At 39.6% G+C, this 20,401-nt stretch overlaps 1 protein-coding gene across 1 annotated transcript in view; it reads right to left on the bottom strand.

Annotated features, from left to right (window-relative positions):
* The window catches only part of LOC150078558 (myosin regulatory light chain RLC-A-like), an 85,694-nt gene that overhangs the window by 26,198 nt on the left and 39,095 nt on the right, over window positions 1-20,401 (bottom strand). Inside the window, exons 5-6 of the mRNA XM_090385349.1 lie at window positions 16,731-16,806; window positions 10,424-10,472 (exon numbers count right to left, since the gene is read on the bottom strand). Of these exons, the coding sequence (XP_090241475.1) occupies window positions 10,424-10,472; window positions 16,731-16,806 (125 nt within the window). The remainder of the gene's footprint in view (window positions 1-10,423; window positions 10,473-16,730; window positions 16,807-20,401) is intronic.

The following is a 20,401-nucleotide window of genomic DNA, read 5'->3' as shown; positions in this document are numbered from 1 at the left end:
ATGAACTTTCGTTCAGGTGCCGTCCTACATAAGATACTATACATGTCTACATGTCTCTTAGTGCTCGATGAGTTCATCAAAGTTGCATATGCAGATGACTTGGTGGTGGCGGTGCAGGGAGGATCAAGACAAATTCTCGAACAAAAAATTCAGTCAGTTTTGAATAATTTAGTGGCATGGGCGGGTTTGAATAAACTAAAGATTTCTGTCACCAAGACCAATTTCATGGTGTTTAAACACCACTTCGATTATGGAAGGCCGCCAAAGGTAACCCTATATGGTACTCAAATTCCATATGTACAGAACACCAAATATCTGGGTTTAACTTTAGATGATCGTCTCAGGTTTCATGTACATGTCACTAAAATCAATGAAAAAATCAAAAAATTCGTAGCTGCAGTTGTTAGAATTTCCCGCAAGGAATGGGGTTTATCCAAAAAAACTCTGGTATTGTACTACAAGACGATATTTCTTCCCATTGTAGATTATGGTGCTGGTATTTGGTTTGCGGCTGCTACCAAGGTTACAACTAAAGCCAAGCTTCTGTCCCTGCAACGTACAATGTTGCTTACAGTTATACGCGCTCCAAGGACAGTGTCGACAAATGCCTTACAGGTTATTGCAGGTACCATCCCCTTGGATTTACACATTATTTTCCGAGGTATTGTATATAACTTAAAGAAGGGAAGGGCGTTACAAATATTGAATATCACCTCTAATCCAAATAACAACATAAAGGAGGAAAAACGTAGAATTTGGAGCGAGCTTGTGAATTGCTGGCAGCAACGTTGGGATTTGAGTGAGTATGGAACCATTACAAGAGGCTTCATTCCAGCCGTAAGCTTTGCAATGGACAGGAGGGTGTCGTCTTGGTTTGCTCCCACCATGGCAACGAGTTACTTAATCACTGGACATGGCTTAAGGGCCAAACTATTTGAAAGAGGATTAGAACCTGACCCCTACTGTTCGTGCGGTGAGGTGGAATCTTGGAGACATGTCATCCTTGAATGCGGACTGTATACTTCAGACAGGCAGGAATTACTAAATAGGTTGCCAAACCTCACGGAGAATAATTTACCTCTCTTGGTTCAGAGGTGGGACATCTTTGCTTTGCTTCAGGAATTCTCGGCCAAAGTTTTTAAAAGAAGACAGGAGCTAAGAAATCTATTGCAGGATACCAATTAAGGGAAGTGCTGCACATTTGACGACAGAACACTTCGTGTAATGTCATCTTTATAGGATGTTTCTTGTCTACAGCGAGATGATCTTCTGCTCCTGGACACCCAATTCAGGCTTGCATTTGTGGATGGACTCTAAAGTGGAGATAATGTTAATGTTAATGTTTCTAAGTGTTAAGTTAATGTAAGTGTATGTATTTGCTATTTGCATGTAAATAATCGTATAATGTTGCTTTTTTTTTCAACAAGTGTACATTGTTCTTAGTTGGAAAATTTTTATTCTTATTTTTTATTTTATTTTTATTTTTTATTTTATTTTTATTTTTATTTATTAATATATATATTTTTTTTTTTTTTTTTTTTTTTTTTTTTCGCTGGCCTCCAAGTTTGGGCAGCCTTGGGGGCGGGATTGCTGGCACCTACCAGTATAGCACTACTTCTGGTAGGTGCAGGATTTGTGCATTACAGCACACATAGAGAATGGTGGATCCAGGTGTTAGTTAATCCCTGGTGGCAAAATGGCCTGACATAATGCTCTTTTTTTCAGGCCTGTCTTGCAGACGTTCTGAGCTTTCTCAGGAGTAAAAGGTGGAGATGGGCTTGTGTCTAGGAGCCACCCTTCATATCAGGACACACACAATCAAAATGTCTCTTAGTGCTCAAATCTAGAACATTGGGTTTATACTACAAATCTATATATATTCCTCCCAATTGTTACATATGGCGCGGGTGCGTGGGGTTCCCGTGTTCAAAACTCTCTCATCCTTAAAATTCTTCTACAGACGCAAAGATCCTTCCTTTTGGCCACGAGCAGGGCATGTAGAACTGTTTCTACTGATGCCCTGCTAGTTCTGAATGGGCGCCTTCCCATTCATTTAGAAATTATCCTTGCATTTCTTAAATTTCACAGGAGGCGTCTTACCCCTGCTTCCATTGGTGTTTTTGAAAATAATTATAATAACTCTACCGACCTTGAAGTTTCTCGACTGCTCAGTTTAGCCCTTGATGAGTGGCAGCTCTCTTGGGATGACTCTCCCCTTGGCAGAATTACTTTCTCCTTCCTTCCTAAAGTCTTTGTAAAATCTAAGAATCTTTCCTGGCTTCAACCTGGACTTTTTTCCTCTTTTCTTCTTACCGGTCACGGCCTTAACTCCCGCCTTTTTAGGTTTGGACTGGTCCCCTCTCCTCTTTGTCATTGTGGAGCTGAGGAGACGGTGGAACATTTAGTCCTAAATTGCAACATATATTTAGATTTACGTTACCAGCTCATGTTAGACACTAATGTTTACACCCTAGATGATTTCCCAAAATTTTTGGAAACATCAGAATCCTTCTCAGCTTTTTGTAACTATGCTAACTCCGTGTTTAGAAGACGAAAGATGCTAAACACAGCTCATCCTGTTTAACTCAAAATTTTGGATTAAAAAAAAAAAAAAAAAATTATTGTTTAGAATTACAACTTCCTCTTTATGTAATTGTGATCTTAATTTTATTATGACTCTCGGAGTTAATAGCCTTGTTAAATCTCAAGTTTTCCTCATTGTGTGTTAAGATACTAGAATTGCAGTTCTAACAAAATCACTGAAGGTTATTAGATTGCTTGTTATTTAGTGTAACTGTTTAAAACTCTTACCAACTATTGTTCAGACAAGTTCTTCTGGGCTTCTCAGAAGTCTCGTCTTCTCACTGTAAATTTTTGGAAAATTTTGTAATTAGATGCTAAGTTAAGTTAAGTTAAGTTATTTTCTTGGTGTCTCAGACACAATTAAATTTGTTTCTTGAGTTTTCCTTTCTCTGGCTGGCTGAGGTTGGGCCCCTCTTCCAGTCGGAGAAAACCTAACTTTCCTCTCTGTTCTTAGTTGTTAATTCATCCTACCGTTTTCTGCTCCTTTCTTAAGAGAATATCTCTCTTCTTTCTTTGTCCTACTTCTCCTTCCCATAACTTTCACGGGTTTACCACTGGTTGGAAACCCTCTTTGCGGTTACTAACCCCTGGAGCGCCTCCTCGTGGCAAGGTACGGGAGTCTGGACGCAGGTGGCTTCCCCCCCCGCCTCCAGGCTGCAAAGTCTCCAGGGCCGGCAAACAACACCCATCAGAACCTACACTAAAACATACACACACATACATTTATACACACTTGCCGGCTATAAATAAACTACAGAAGATACAGCGGTATATAGGGGAAACCCTGGAGGCCGCAATCATTACACGAATACCTTGTACCTTGTCTCTTAGTGCTGTCTGCGCGGTAGCATAGTGGTATCGTCACCATCCTCCCCACACCGGGTGGAAAAGGCCTGGGTTCGAATCCCGTCCATGACGCGAGGAACTTTAATGGGCTTTTTTCACTCTGTGGCTGAATTAGTTGGTCTCAGGCGTAGATAGCAAGGTTTTTCTCCTCAGTAACTGGGGTTGTTTCGTCCAGCAATACAGGCAAATCAACCATAGAACATACGCAATTTACAGACACAAATACGGGTTAATGTATTTAATTACGGGCAACCCTAAAATAATAATAATTTTTTTTTTTGTCTATTAGTGCTCTAATCACACTGTTCTTGTGATGGTTGGCCTGAGCTGAATTATAGTGTGAATACTGACCTTTTACACATAGGTTTTCTGTAAACCCTAGTCTTTAAACACGGGCCTTCTCTGTAGACCAACACATCCAAGAACGGTAAAACCCCTCCTTCTTCCAACTCCGAGGTAAAGTGTATAAATGGGGAGAAGCCATTAAGAAAATTCAAAACCTCATCTTCACTCCCTTTTCGAATAATTGAGAACATATCTTTTCCACGGACGCATAGGGAGAACCATATCACTAAATATTCTAGCCTCGAGCTCCGCCATCGCCAAATTAGCAATAATCGCACTAATAGGGGAGCCCATTGCTGTGTTACAAAACACCATAGTGGTGCTTGATAAACATAATTCTATACCTTTACAAATATCCTCCACGTCTAGTTGGGTCCTGATACTTAAGGTGACATCTTTCTGTAAGGCCATGTGTGCACAATGTACTCCATGGTTAATTGGAATACGTGTAAACAGAGATGTCACATCAAAAAGATATCATGGTTTCATTTTCTTCTATAGATTGTTCTCTTATAAAATGTACAAATTTTATCTATAAATTTTATCTATATCTATAGAAGATAGATTATAATTAATGCGACATATGGCAGAGAAGAAAAATGCATGGGATACATAAAAATTAATGGGTGACATGGAAGCCTATGATAGACATAAGCTGGCCTGTAACCAAGTCACAAAGGAGATTAGGCAGGCAAATGCAGATTATGAGAAATCCTTGGCAAAGGATGCAAAGAAAAATAGAAAAGAGTTCTTTATCTATGTAAACTCTAGAAGGAAAGGGATGAATCAGATTGGTCCACTGGATATTGATGGTTCAACAGTTGAGGATCCTGCTCAGGTGGCTAACAAACTAAACGAGTATTTTGAATCAATATTCACACATGGAGGAGTTATTCAGGAAGGGGAATGCCAGAAGTGAAGTAAACTCTGGCAATGAGCCAGATGATTTTGTGATAACAGAGAGGAATTTGGAGGAGAAATTGTTGAGATTAACATAAAAAAGGCACCTCGGGGTGGATGGGATCTATCCAGTTATATTAAAGGAGGCAGCAAAGGAAGTAAGCAAACCCTTAGCCATAATTATGAGAGCTTCTTTGGACTCAGAGGAGGTACCGATAGACTGCAGATGTGCAAATGTGACCTCAATTCACAAAGGAGGATGCTGCTGCAACAGGATCTGGAAAGGTTGAGCAGATGGGCTGAGAGATGGCAAATGAAGTTTAACATTGACAAATGTAAAATACTACATATGGGAAACAGCAACCCCAGAGCAACGTATCAACTCTGTGGTACTTGCTTGGCTTTTATTGGCGCATTAGCGACTAAGGCTATAATGCGCCTCTGTGGTACTACACTGACAGTAGTAGAGAATGAAAAGGACCTGGGGGTAATTGTGCAGGCAGATATGAAGTTCTCTGAGCAGTGCAGACGTGCTGCAAGAGTAGCTCATGGTGTCTTGGTAATGATATACAGGAATTTTTCTAGCAGGGATAAGGAGGTGATTATTTCCTTGTATAAGGCAATGGTCAGGCGACACCTTGAGTACTGTATGCAGGTCTGGAGGCCTCATTTCAAGAATGATGTAGAGCTGCTGGAACGAGTACAGAGAAGGGCAACAAGATTAGTGAATGGAACAAAGGGTTTCTCTTATGAAGAAAGGCTTAAGTTTTGCAAATTACAGTGTCTGGAGACTAGGTACCGTCGAGGTGACCTGATAGAGGTGTATAAAGCCTTGAATGGTTTGAGCATACTCAATGCCGATGGGATTCTCCCTCTTGCTCAGAACGATAAGAATAAGAGAGGGCATAAATTCAAATTGAGCAAAGACAGATGTAGGATAGATGTGAGGAAATTTGCCTTTAGCCAGCGGGTAGTTGGTTGGTGGAACATAATCTCTTGTTATGGAAGTTGATCGCCTAAATAAATTTAAGGCTCAGCTGGACAGATATTTCGAACGAACGGAGGGTTGAAATGGAAGTTTTTTTTTTTTTTGGCTGATGCTGCATAAGCTTGCTTTCTTGCATCAAATGCCTCTACTAATGCTAATGCTCCCAACGATATACACGATCCTTACCAGCTGCATAACTAAGAGGATATGAGACCACTTAGAGAGTCAGAACATAATGGCCGAACAGCAGAAAGGATGCAAGCGGAGGAGCAAAGGATACAAGGAGCAATTAACCATAGATGCCGCAGTTATGGAGGAAGCCTTCAAGAAGCACCGCAACCTATACACGGCCTACATCGATTACCGCAAGGCCTTCGACTCCGTACCTCATAGCAGGCTAACACAGACCCGGAAGATCTACAGGGGTCAATCCGATTGTGACAAACTTCCTAGGAGCAACAATGGCGAAATGGAGTACCACCATTAAGGTCGAGAACATCGCAACCAGGATAATCACCATTAGAAGAAGAATCTTTCAGGGAGATGCTCTGAGCCCACTTTGGTTCAGTCTAGCACTGAACCCGCTATCCACCATGCTCAACGGTAGCAAGTATGGATATAACCTCAAAGAAGGAAGAAAGAACCTGTACACCCTCACCCACCTGATGTACATGGATGACATCAAGTTCTACGCTGCAACCGAGAAGCAACTTCAGCAACTACTCCGGGTCACCGAAGAATTCAGAAAGGACATCAGGATGGAATTTGGTCTAGATAAATGAAAGACCCACACACTGCACCAAGGGAAAATTAGTTGGCCGAAACTACCAGCTGCTGACTGGTAAAGAGATCGAAGCTATGACAGAATGAGAGACCTACAAACACCTAGGGATGATGCAGGCTGAGTAGTTGGAACACAAGGAAATCAAGAAGTGCCTGACCGAAAAATATAATCAGACCTAGAAGCCTGCTGAAGCAAAATTGAACGGAGAAAACACAGTTAAAGCCATAAACACCTATGCAGCTCCAGTAATAACATACACATTCGGGGTCATAGATTAGACTAACACCGAGCTAGAAGATATCATGCGAAAGACAAGGACAATGATGACCATGAGTCACCAACACCACTCGAAGTCAGCAGTGGAGAGAATAACAATAGCTCGGAAAGAGGGAGGAAAGGACCTGATAGACCTGACAGAACAACAGAAAACAGCGACAGTTAACCTGAAGGATTACTTCGAGATAAGTGGTATACCCCACTCAACCTAAGCGAGGAAACCCCTCCCGCCCAAACGGTAAAAGAAACGAAGATAGAAAGATGGGCAAAGAAGACACTCCATTGCAGACACTACGATGACCTCCATCAAGAACATCAGATGACCTCCATGGTGCTATAACATCGATAACATTGCTTCCAATTCATGGCTTACAAGCGAGACGCTCTTCCCCGAGACTGAAGGATTCATGCTGGCCAACGAAGACCAGGTAATCAACACCAGAAACTATAGAAGAAAACTATAGACCAGGTAATCAACACCAGAAACTATCCTTTGAAAGGAGCCGCCCGGAATGTCAGATGACACATGTCGACGATGCCACCTGGCCTCAGAAACGATCAAACATACCACCGCAGGTTGCAAGGTGATCACCCATACTGAGAACACTCATAGACAAGACCAGGTAGCCAGGAAGCTAGCGATGACCAGTTGACCAAAGAAAGTGTACCATATTACAACTACGAACCCTAGGCAGTACTAGGGACCCGAATCCACAAGCTGTACTGGGACCGTGCCATAATAACGGATAAGACCATCTGGCATATAACCCTTGTGGACATAACCCTTGGGACAAGATGGAAAAGGCTACCTACCTGATTGACATAGCGGTGCCGAACACTAGCAATGTCCAGAAAACACATGAGGAAAAAATTAGGAAGTACACGAACCTGAGACATGAGATCAAGGAGGTGTGGCATATGCAAGAATTATCAACCATCCCAATCATCGTGTCAACAACCGGTATTGTACCAAAGACTACATAGCAGCCTAGCAGCAATAGGTCTCCCAGAGAACAAGGAACTCCAGAAAGTCGCAATCCTGAACACCTGTAGGATAGTCAGAGATTTCCTCGACCGACAGTAACACCAGACATTACAACCACCCTGTGTACTTGGTAGCAGTACCCCTCACGGAGTGGAATCCCCCAATCAGGGAGAAATAATATAAGAGCAACAACAACAACAACAATAATAATAATAATAATAATAATTAGAGGATTGAATAATACCTGGACACCAAGCAGAACCTTCTTTCACTGTGCAAGAAGTTCTACTTCATGGCCAGAGAAATAAAGATAACTGTATATTTGATGAAAACTAGAACGCCTACTAGAGGACAAGAGGAGAAGGGCAATGAACCTCAACAAGAAAGCCAACAAGTTAGCCAAAACACCAAAATTACCATCTCTCTCTCTCTCTCTCTCTCTCTCTCTCTCTCTCTCTCTCTCTCTCTCTCTCTCTCTCTCTCTGTAGTGTTTAGTGAATTTTGAAAAATATCGAAAAATATGCAACCCTCATCTACTAAAAACCTTCCGACTGCTTGATACAATATCATCATATCAGCTTCTTTTTTTCAATTTTTTGTAGTGGTATAAAAGATTTAAAACGGACTGCACAACTTAGGAAATCAAAATGGAGATGTGCCCTCTCTGAAAGCAAAATAGGCATACGTCAGATATAGCTGACATATTGGCTGATCCCTTTGCACTTTTATCCCCTCACAGTCTCTTCCTCTTGAATGCTGAATGATATTAATGACGAAGAAATATAATTCCACTCTCATTGAACCGGCTACGAACAGCAAGGTTTTGTCTGGAGTTTCTGATAATTGTACTCAAATAGAATCACACGCTTCAGTCAGCTGCGCTTTTTGCGGGCGTAACAAAGAGAAACGTGAAACCCTTAAAGGCATTCTAAGAAATCCGCATTCAGAATATTCTGAGCCAGTTTGAAGATTATCTACGAAAATCCTTGAGCCTACTAAAAGATCTCTTGCCCGTGAACACTAGGCTCCCCTGTCCCGTCCCATAAGAATACCCATCTCCCTCACCTGAAACGAACACCCATCTCCCTCACCTGAAACGAATACCCATCTCCCTCACCTACTACTTGAAACGAAAATAGTTGCACTAAATTTCACACCAAAGGGGCTTTGTCCCTACAACGGACCATTCACTATGCAGGAACTAAAAAGAATTATTCCAACTGTAACTACATAATACAGATTTATGTGCGTGTGGAAAACTGGTGGGAACTGTGGAAAACGTGTGCAAAGCTGTAGAAAACTGGAAGCCTGTACGCATAATACGGATTTGACTGTCCGTATTATGTTGATTTACGATTATAAATGCAAGGCTGTGTTTCTAATTTCTATCCTGGGGAGAAGAGAATCTTCTCTCCATCCGAGAAACTTTTCAGATATTACAAGAATTTGCTAAGAAAGTATTTAAAAGAAGACAAATGGTGGCCGAGATTCTGAGAATTATACTGAAGTGAGAGTCGCCAGCAGAATTCTTTTTTTTTGCATATGTTTTTTTTTCTTCTTTTTTTAACACAACTGGAACTTCATTCTTTCTTCCTTCCTTTCCCTTTTTTTTTTGTTTCTTTTTTTCCCCTCCTCTTGAGTAGGCTCCCAGAGTAAACTGACCCACCTGTTGACAACATCAAGTGGGTGAGAGTCTCGAATTGAGACAGTACGAGCTCTATTGGAACTGGCCCACCTTCATGTAGTGTGGACGAGTACCCAGAATCGTGTTTCCAGACTGATGCTTCTGGGTAACCTCACATAACAACGGAACACACATAATACACACAAACACTACTCACATATATGGCCCTTTTGCAGTGGTATTGTACTTCACAGAGATACGAGCAGGATTTGATCTTACGTTCTAGGATCTGCTCTTTACAAAAACGCATATCGACATGTCCACGTGCTCCCTTTGGTTAAAGGATAATAATTCAGATATACATTATACAAAGCGGAGCCTCTCAGTCAATACTGACATGGAACTCCAAAAATCTGCGATCATAAACACTTGTAGAGAGTTCCTCGACTCGAATAATGAGACATTATTCTCATTATTCATCGATATTAATGAGACATAAAAAATTACCTCACGCACCTTGCACCTGGGATGGAAAAAACGTATAAGGAGAAGAAAGAGATAATAATAGTTTACAAAAGTAAACGAAAACGAAATCGGTTAAACCAGATAAAATGCAAAATATTTTACTTGGTTTTTGTCTCACTTTGGTAGATAATTTTTTATTTCAACTTAATGGGGTCTATAGAACTGTAAGGTGATTTTTTGATTTGGTAGTTGTTGGCGCATCGGCTTCTGTGGCCATATTGCACCTCCCAAGGTTTTTGCAATACTTTGATCCAAGCCCGCGGCGAGAATCGAACCCGCGACCTTGGGGTTGCTGGGCAGGTACTTTACCCACTCGGCCAGCCCGGTCGGCAGAACTGTAAGGATGGGCGTGCCTGGGAATAGGGGAGGGAAGCAAAGTCAAATGACTATACTTTGCCAATGTTTCTGATAACTGACCAGCATAACAACCAATGTGGCACGCAAAATAGGGAAGGCACAGACATTTAATATAAAATCAGTAAATAGCAATATTTAGTCCTCAGAAAAGTGACTTCCAAAATGGTAAATCTCATTACTAGTACAGTAAAATTAGAACGAGAAACTTACTTCTTCAGGGGTAAGTTTTTCACCTTTTCTTGTTAAAGAATTTCTTAATCTGAAAAGATAACTTTAGTTATAAATGAACATTTTGCATTTTGAGAACTAAAAGAAAACTTATTCACTGTATTTGTACAGAATACTATGTTCATTTTGCCAAAAAAAAAAAAAAAAAAAAAAAAAAAAAATATATATATATATATATATATATATATATATATATATTTTTTTTTTTTTTTTTTTTAACAAGGGTTGTTAAAATTAAAGTATCCCTATGTAGAGGGCTCTGGAGCGAGTTATAAGGCTCCTACTGAAGAGAAATTTGGACAACAGGTACAATAAAGAATGCGCTCGCCGTTTATTGAAAAAAAAAAAAATCAAATTTCAAATTTGAATTTTTTTCGTTCAAATTTCACAAAGTGCGTATGTGAAACGAATATCTGCATCACGATGCTTTAGCTGCTGTACCATGTGCACCTTGCAAGGATGGTACCGCAACGCCTGACGCATTACTAGCCTTAGAATGGAATACGCCATGTCCACTTCACGAGAAACAGCTGGCACACTTGTGCTTCCACATGGAGATTGACTTGATAAATCCACAACAGCCATAGCCACATCTTCAACACGAGAGGAGTCTACTCGTTTTTGACCTCTACCTGGTTGAACACCAAGATGTCCTGTCGTTCAAATTTCTCAATCATTTTGAGGACAGCACAAACAGTCATAGATCCACGTGGGCCTTATGCGCTTCTGACGCCGGAATTCTCTGATAGCCGCAGCTGCATGGTTGTTCTGATAGTACAACTTCACTAATAGCGCCTTTTCCTGCATCGTTGTTGGATTGCTGCTGTAGTGCAGGCAAACATCTGTATGATTTTGAAGATACTGCTTTGCTTTTATACAGTACAGTAGAGCTGAGTAGTGGCGCTGTGGCAATAACTTACGATTATGCAAATAACTTACACAAATAACTTGTGAATAATTTGCACAATCGTAATTAAGATAGTTACTCACCATACAGTGACAAATTTTGTAACAAATTTTTTTTCCCCAATAAATGGCGAGCGCATTCTTTAGTGTATTGTCCAAATTTCTCTTCAGTACGAGCATTAGAACTCGTTCCAGAGCCCTATACATAGGGATACTTTAATTTTAACAACGCTGTATATATATAATATTACATTCTAAACTAAATATTAATAGATTGTAATTCTTAATGAAATGAACACTGTTGGATTTAAACGTAAACCACCTTCTAGTAAAATTTGACTTATTTTATATGGCCTTAGCGCTCACTGCGTACAATCGAAAAGTATGAAATAGCGAAAAAAAAAAAAAAAAAAAGTATTAATTCTTGACAAAGACTGTTGAATATCTCAGACATTGTTGAACATTTACATGCACCGTTCAATAGAAGTTCTTTCGACCTACACTGGTGTTCAAAGAAAGTGCATCATCTAAGAATTTCATATTTCTGACCCTTTTTCGCGATGGTGTGTTACATCACAAATAGAAATAGAAATAAATAAAAGATATTTATTAATAGTTAAGGCAAAGCTAAGTAATATTTGACAGGTGCTCTCAAAATATTCCAAAATGAGCATTTGCAAATTTTATACAACAGTTTTGGTAAACACGACAATTATGGCTGAAATGTTATCAGAAGCCCTCAATTTGCTTCAGTTTATCATTTTAAATGGAAAATAAAATGTAAAGTTCACCAAGTGCAAACTAATATTTAGTTGAACCACCTCTGGCCCTGATGACAGCAGCACACCGTCGAGGCATTGACAAGATCAATTTCTGAAGATAATCAACTGAGAGTTCGTGGTTCCAAACATGAATTATGACTTCATAAAGTTCACGAAGGGTCTTTGGTTTCTTTCTGGTAACAATTGCAGATTCCACACGATGCCAACAGTTCTCAACAGTATAGGACTCAGGTCCGGCCGAGCTGAAGAGCCTGGCAAGCTAAAAAGTTGTAATGGACCGTTCTTCCAACCATTTTTTCACCTGTGACAAATGTAAACACATTACAGTCGAACCTCTAATTCAGAAATGAAACTAAAGTAACTACAGAAGTGCCTACTTACACTTTTCGCCCGATGACACGGAGCAGAGTCGTCCTGAAGGATACAGTTACTTGGCATGTTGAAATGGTCTCTAATGGTTGGCAGCAATTTGCCTTCCTTATAAGGTTCCATTATAGGTTAAATAAAAATTAAATAAAACTTAAAGGTTCCATTTACGGAACCTTTTATAAACTGCAGGTGACCTATTCCGCGATACGAAATGCACCCCCAATCATTTGGCTGGTAGGGAATTTCACTGTAGACACCATACGGTCCGGGTAGTATTCTTTACCACGTCTACGGCGAATCGTTTATTTCCCATCAGAGCCATGCAGGTTGAATTTCTTTTCATCCGAGAAAATAACCGACTTTCACTGCTCGGGGGTCAATTTGACATGGCAGCAATTTGCCCCAAAGTGCCCCAATTTCAGGAACTACTCCTATTCGAGCTCTACCCCCAGTCCAGCATCTATTTCGTCGCCATCTCGTGATATTACCATCGTCACTACCACTACCACCATTTTTTAGCTCAAGTACCATCTATCTCCTGCTGGCCTCAGGCTGGTCCTGAGCGGGGATCATCTGCTGGCACGACCTTAAACTGGTCGGGATTTTTTCCCCCATTTTATTAACTTATTTTTATCTTTAATTTTTCTGATTATTTTTTATTTTTACTTTACATTTTTTATTCCTTTAACTTTTAATTACCGTACTTTTTATTAATTTACTGTTTAAATTTAATTTTATTTGTTCATATTTTGAATGATTTGGACATTCAGTACGTGACAGTCGAGGTTTGCTGCGGTTCGCGCTCAGTTGTGGCCCGCCTCCTTGCGGCATAGATGAGTCTGATCAGGACGCACCACCCTGGTGCTTGTTGCTTCCTGATAGCAAAGCGGCCAGAAACAACTAAACAACATAACAAATACATACACGGTACAAATATTACACACAGTTCTGACCTTTCTGCAGAGTTTTTGTAACATAACAGTGTGATGAACTAGCGTTTGGGAGCCGCCTTACATAAGGTCTACATTTGACATGCTCCATAAACCAAATTAATCGGGGCTTTTTCATTTTTTTGTGTGAGGAGGAGATTCTTCTTAGGACGACGGGCTACAAGTTCATTTTTGAAGAGGCGTCTTTTGACTGTTACTGCACTTGCTACCACTCCTGTATGTTCTTCCCATTCTCTTTTCAGCTCAGATGAAGAAGCTGTACGGTTTCTAAGGCATAAGCGCTTTAAAACGTGGTCCTGTTTTCGCGTAGAGACTCGTTTGCGTCCGGTTCCTTTGTTTCCTATCAGCAGAACCGGAATTCTTGAGTTTAGAAAGAAATCTACTCACTGTCGACTGATTACAAGACACTCTATAAGCTATCAAACATCCTCCCTCACGTAAAGCAACAATAGAGTCAACTGCTAACTCGCCATCCTGACACAATTAAAGCAAGGAATGACTGCAATTCTTGCAGAGCATGTAACTTTCAGCTATATAAAGCTGATGCAATATTACGTCATCATCTACGCGTGCCAATCTTATCTGATGTAATCTATACAGCCGTATATTGCCAAATACAATTTTAAGGGGTGATGTACTTTCTTTGAACACAAGCGTATATTAATCCTGAGGGCCAAACCAGTGATCAAGGCGAGTTTATAAAAGATTTTCAATACTTCTCTCTAACTGTCGATTAGAGAGAATATTTAACTCTTTATTTACAGATTTATTTAATTTTTGCTCTTCTAAAGAAGTAAGCTTGCCAAAAAAAAAAAAAAAATAAATAAATAAATAAAAGACGTATTCTTTCTTGTATATAGAACTTCGCGCACACACAAATTTCCCGTCATATTGATTAAAGAGTGTTTTGTAATCAGTCGACAGTGAGTAGATTTCTTTCCAAACTCAAGGATACTGGTTCTGTTGATAGGAAAAAAGGAACCGGACGCCAAAACAGGACCGCGTTTTGAAGCGCTTATGCCTTAAAAACCGTAACTGCATGCTCCTTAAAATGAACTTGTAGCCCGTCGTCCTAAGAAGAAGTCCCTCCTCAGACAAAAAACGAAAAAGACCCGATTAATTCTGTTTAAGGAGCATGTCAAATGGACCCCAGAGCAGCGGAAGTCAGTTATTTTCAATTATAGGCTATTTCTGGAATATTCAACCTGCATGGCTCTGATGGGAGCCAAATTCGCCGTAGACGTGGTGAAGAATACCATCCAGACCGTATGGTGTCTATAGTGAAATTCCCTACCAGCCAAATGATTGGGGGTGCATTTCGTATCGCGGAATAGGTCACCTGCAGTTTATAAAAGGTTCCGTAAATGGCAATGGATACCTAGCTATATTGGAAGGCAAATTACTGCCAACCATTAGACACCGTTTCAACCTGCCAAGTAACTGCATCTTTCAGGACGACTCTGCCTTGTCATCGGGCGAAAAGTGTAAGTAGGCACTTCTGTAGTTACTTTATTATTATAACGTTGCAGTAATTATTATAGCAAGCCATATTGTGAAATTCTTCAGTTAGACAGACAACTTGAGTTGTCTGTCTAACTGAATGGATTGAAAATATCTGAAGTAGTCTGAAAATATCTGAAGTAGTCTGAAAATATCTGAGTAGTCGAGACCTGCTACTTTTCGTAAAGTTGGACAAATGCTAATAATTTATTGTAATTTTTCTTTGTGATTATGGATTTAAAATAAACTTTGTGGATTTTTTCCCAAAAGGGAAAAAATATATAGGCTATTTCTGGAATATTAATTTTAGAAATATTATATATTTTTCGTTAATGTTAACATTAACGAAAAGCTCCAATCAGGCTCCTTTATACATTATAATTACAACCCCATGCGACAAAAGCTTGCTTTTCCTTCGTCTCCCTTCCAAATATATGCTATTTCAAACCTTTCGAATTACACCTCACTCGGATGCAGCCGTTCCTGAAGAAAACCCCAGGTAAGAGAATTCTTCTGCCTTAAAATATATAATATTTCTAAAATTAATATTCCAGAAATAGCCTATACTATCCCTTTTGGAAATAATCCACAAAGTTTATTTTAAATCCATAATGAGATCGCAGATCCACTACAAGGAAAAATTACAATACAATAAACCCCCGCTATTCGCGGGGGTTACGTTCCCGAGAAATGCCGCGAATACTGAGTTATGGCTCCCATAGTAATAAAGGGGTTCCGTTCCAAAGTATGAAATATATAAGAAAAACTAGTCTAAAATTTTGTCTGTCTATGTATTATATGTACCTTCATAATATGGCTATGTACATAGACAGTACATAGTGAAATGCCAGCATAAGGCATCGAAATGAAAATAAGAAACAATTTAATATTAAATGTAATATTTATTATAAATTTCAAACCAGCGCCTTTGCTAGCTAAAAAACCTATCCCGCCAGTGCTATCAAGTTTCGCTAAAGTGTTGATAAAGGAGTTTTGCCTTTTCACGAATGTTAAGTGAACTTAACGGCATTTTATTTTGAGTTCGGTCTTCTATCCACAGATTTAAAGCTTTTTCCATTTTTTCTAATTTAACATCACGAGTTACAGAGCAAATGTTTGAAGCAATTAGCGTGTTTTCACGGACACTACGGCGGATTTTTTCTTCCGATTTCTTGATTGATCGTACCTTTGACTCATTCATAGCCATATTTTTGTAGGGGTTAGAAAAGAATTTGTCCACAATAAAGTCACTTTCTACCGTTAATACACTCGAAAAAGTCTGTTTACTCTAACACACTGCAAAACGGTAGATTTTTCACTTTTGCAAGCATATAAATTTATAAATTGATAAATTTATTCAATTTATAAGCATATAAATTAAAAGCAAATGGCGAAACCTTCCATGACAAGCGCATAACACATACTGAACAAGGATTAGCGAGAAACATCCACGCTCGCGATTTTGTCACCCCCCCCCACCTACTGGCGCTGTTTTGACCGAGAAAGGTGATTTTAGCCACGCCCATGTTTTTTATGGCGATAAACGCTCACGGCGCTTTAAAAATTCACATTTTTTTTTAGGTTTCATTTTATATTAAATCAGCGACCGCGAATAAACGGGGGTTTATTGTAAATTATTAGCATTAGTCCGACTTTGCGAAAATTAGCGGGTCTCGACTACTCAAGTTGTCTGTCCAACTGTCTAATAAAGTTTCGAGACTTTAAGACCTCCATATTTTTTTACTCCATTCAGTTAATGAAATGGTATCACTATAAACTTACAATTTTTCTTTCATCCTGCCGCATCCGTCGTCAAAGATGCTGAAGGCATTCAGTATGACTCCTGGATCATCAGTACCTACAAAAGAGTGCAATATAAGTAAATGCATTCCTTATTTTGAATGCTACAGCTTATTTATGAAGAAGACAATGAAAATGATATTTCAAGGCCTATTTGGAGGAATAAGCAAATACATGTGTTAGGGTTACTAAAAGTAAAAACTATTGCATGTATACTAGTTGTTGTTGTTGTCGTGGAGCTTTAGCAACTAAGGCCATATTGCTTCGTGTATGCTAACAGTAAATTGCATGTGTTCTGTGGTCGATTTTCTGTTTGCTGGAAGAAAAACTTGAGTTGCCGGGAGAAAAACCATGCTACCCTCCCTCGCTTGAGACCGACTAATTCAGCCACGCTGTGAAAAAGGCCCATAAAAATTCCTCACGTCATCGACGGCAGGTCTTTTCCACCTGGTGCGGGAGGGAGCACATTGTGCTACCCACGAAGCAATGTTGTCGTTGTTATGGGAATTTTTGACGCAAAGGCTACTTAGGCCATATTGCGACTACCAAAGGAAGTGAGGTTATATGTGATAACTGCCTTAGGAGCAGTTAGAATCGATTATACATTTGAAATGAATAAAAACAAGAGTACCTTGTTTTTATTAATTTCTCCTGTTACGCTCAAGAGCTCTTTGCAAGAAGACGAGTGCTCGCTGCAAAGGAGCACAACTGAACACTACACATGACAACCAGGAATAACAACTGAACACACTTAACAAATGAAAAGAACTGTATAAACCTCCAGAATTGGACATCACGAACTAGACTACCACACTAACACACCTGTACTGACAACCGACAGGAGCTCTGCACCATTGTAGGCAAAACAACACCCTGCGAGGATAATATGTGCAGACACAGCCCCTGGCTGGCGAACCTGTGGACTAGCACGTCGAGTGCAAGGAAAGCAGACAAACGTGATCAGAAAGAAATACCAGCTCAAGGCACGAACTGAGCAAGGGACTGGACAGTAACTGGAACCAGCAAATTCCGCCAGAACTGGCCAAAGATCAGCAACCCTGACAACAACGGGCAACCCTCTGTGACAAAGGCTCAAAGAATAAGGAAAAGACAGTGTTTCTTTTTTTTTTTTTTCCCATCACTTCTGAAATCCTGAAGGAACCTGATCACTACATTTGATAGGATCCCGGAATTGACATCTCTACTACCTGGACAAGACTTGACCAACAGTGACAAACCACCGGACTTGACATGACTTGACTAAACTGGATGGGACCTGGTCCCATGAGCGATATCCCAAATGGGAACACCAATACCACTGAAACATGGTCCTATCTTTCCCCTCCCCCCGGCATGGATTTATCTTATAGTATACGGAAAATGCTTAAAATTAATAATTTTTAGTTGATTTTTTCACGTTTCTTGTGAACGGGTACAAAATGTTGATGGATAAGTGGAAAATTATTTATGAAAAATCTCAGCTTGTTACTGTTTTGTGGTGTAAAATGTCTTATTACTATGTTCACAATTATGTCACATGCTCCTGGTGATTTCCACCAAAAGGATCCATTCGCAGTTGCAGAGGTTGAAGGTTACTTTTCTCCCATCAGCTAGTCAACGGGTGTTGATTTTAAGCTAGTCAGTGTAGCTTTATGACATTTATTTCTAAATATGTCTACTTTCAATATTACCAACGAGTCGGTATGAACTATTTTACACTCGTTTTGCTCGATTTTTGAGGTGAGAAGCATAAAAACCATCGGGTTGGATTGAAAGGTGGGTGAATCGCGTTACGTTTACGCAAATCGAATCAGTAGGGGCAACGGCGAGCCCTGGGTCCATCCCGAAAGATAAACTTTGTTACAAAAGTTTGATTTCGTACAAATTCTAACTATCGAAAAGAATATAACGAGACATTTTATGGTTGGACACGCAAATAACGCAATTTTTATAGGTAAGAACTGTACAATGTAGTTTTCTCAAACTTTTCCATTTTCAGTGAAGATTTTATGGACAAACAAGTGCTATCTTTCATATGTCTTGTGAAGTTTCAAATGCCGACCGAAAAAAAAAAAAAAAAAAAATCTTCCAGAATTAAAGTCAGTGTTATTATTATAGACCTCTAGCGATTCACTGAAATCCTCTGGTAAATTCACTGAAAACTGTGTCTTGAATGAAAAATTAGTTTAGATATGAATGTTCAATCTGTTTTATTTGTGTTAGAATGTACTAGTCAGAATATTAACAAATGTGTAGGAAAGAAACGTCGTTAGCGGCAGTAGCAAAACGTATATACATTTAACACTTAGTGTCATTCCCTAAGGGTTAAAAAACACATTACATCCCCACAGAATGAGAATCAGAAAAAAAATTGTTAATTTTACGGGAATATATCTGTGTTTTCTCATTTCTGTGGCAATAGCAGAACGGTGATGTAGGAAGTTTTAAAAAATTAGATCTGAAAAAATAATTTCTTAATCTATACACTTAACAGAACCAATAGAATGTGAATTAATATCAAAATTATGTAAAAATAAATACAGCTCTTTATTGTTTTGTTAGACTGTTGATTCAAAAATACAGAGGATTAAACATGATTAGAGATTTATGGTTTTTCGTGGAATTTCAGCTAGTTGTGTACCCCTCATTGTTCAGCACGTTTACAAGTCAAACAAAAGGAAAAAACATAAATTAAAAGGGGGATTAATGAATTAAGAGAAAGAAGAGATATACATTGGCGTACAAAAAAACTACATCACCTTAAAAGAAGTAACATTTTTAGTGAAACGTATAAGATATTGTTTGATTACAGTCGTTTTGTTTGTCGCAAAGCAAAAGTATTGTGTCAGATAACGCTTCTATTGCAATACGGCGTTGGAAGGGTATACACGCTCATTAGTATCCTGTTCTGCGGAGGAATAAGTCAAGAAAAAAAAAGTGTAGCTGTTGCTCCACTGTGTTGTTGTACACGCGTAGAAAGCCCAGGAAGGGCTTTCTACGCGTGTTATCGCTGATAAAATAGACTGCTACCAGTCAACAGTATCCCGGGTGCTGAAATTGAAGCGTGAAACCGGTGATGTGAAAAGAAGACCTGGATCAGGCCGTAAAAGAGTGACTACGCCTTCCCAAGATCGATATTTGAAACGGCTATACCTTCGTAATCGCCATGCTAGTGCTCCTGATCTAAAACTGGACTTTGAGGTGGCCTCTGGTATTGAAACAAATGTACGAACTATCTAAAGACGGCTTTCGGAATGTGGCCTGCATGCCCATCGGCCCAAGAAGAAGAAGAAGAAGAAGCCTTTGTTGACCCAACAAATGAGGAAGAAACGACTTGCTTGGGTTAAAACGCATGTTTCATGGACAAAAGAGCAATGGACACCGTCATCTTTTCTGACGAATCGAAATTCAACCTGCCCGGCTCCGATGAGAAGCGATATGTCAGAAGACGAAAATCGGAGGCATACCATCCTGGCTGCATAACACCGACTATTAAAGTTCCCCGCAGGTCTGGGATGCATAGCAAGCAAAGGCGAATTAAGTTTATTAACGGAACGGTGAATGCAGAAACTTACACCGCTATCTTGGAGGTGTGCCTGAAACCCGTTCTTAGGGATCACTACACAAACGTCCAAAACTGGATTTTTCAACAA

The sequence above is a fragment of the Mastigoproctus giganteus genome, chromosome 11 (assembly GCF_048544385.1).
Source record: "Mastigoproctus giganteus isolate SK-2022 chromosome 11, ASM4854438v1, whole genome shotgun sequence".
In the NCBI taxonomy this organism is placed as follows: Eukaryota; Metazoa; Arthropoda; class Arachnida; order Uropygi; family Thelyphonidae; genus Mastigoproctus; species Mastigoproctus giganteus.
Note: the sequence above shows the minus strand (reverse complement) of the source record. Positions and strands in the feature narration are given on the sequence as shown.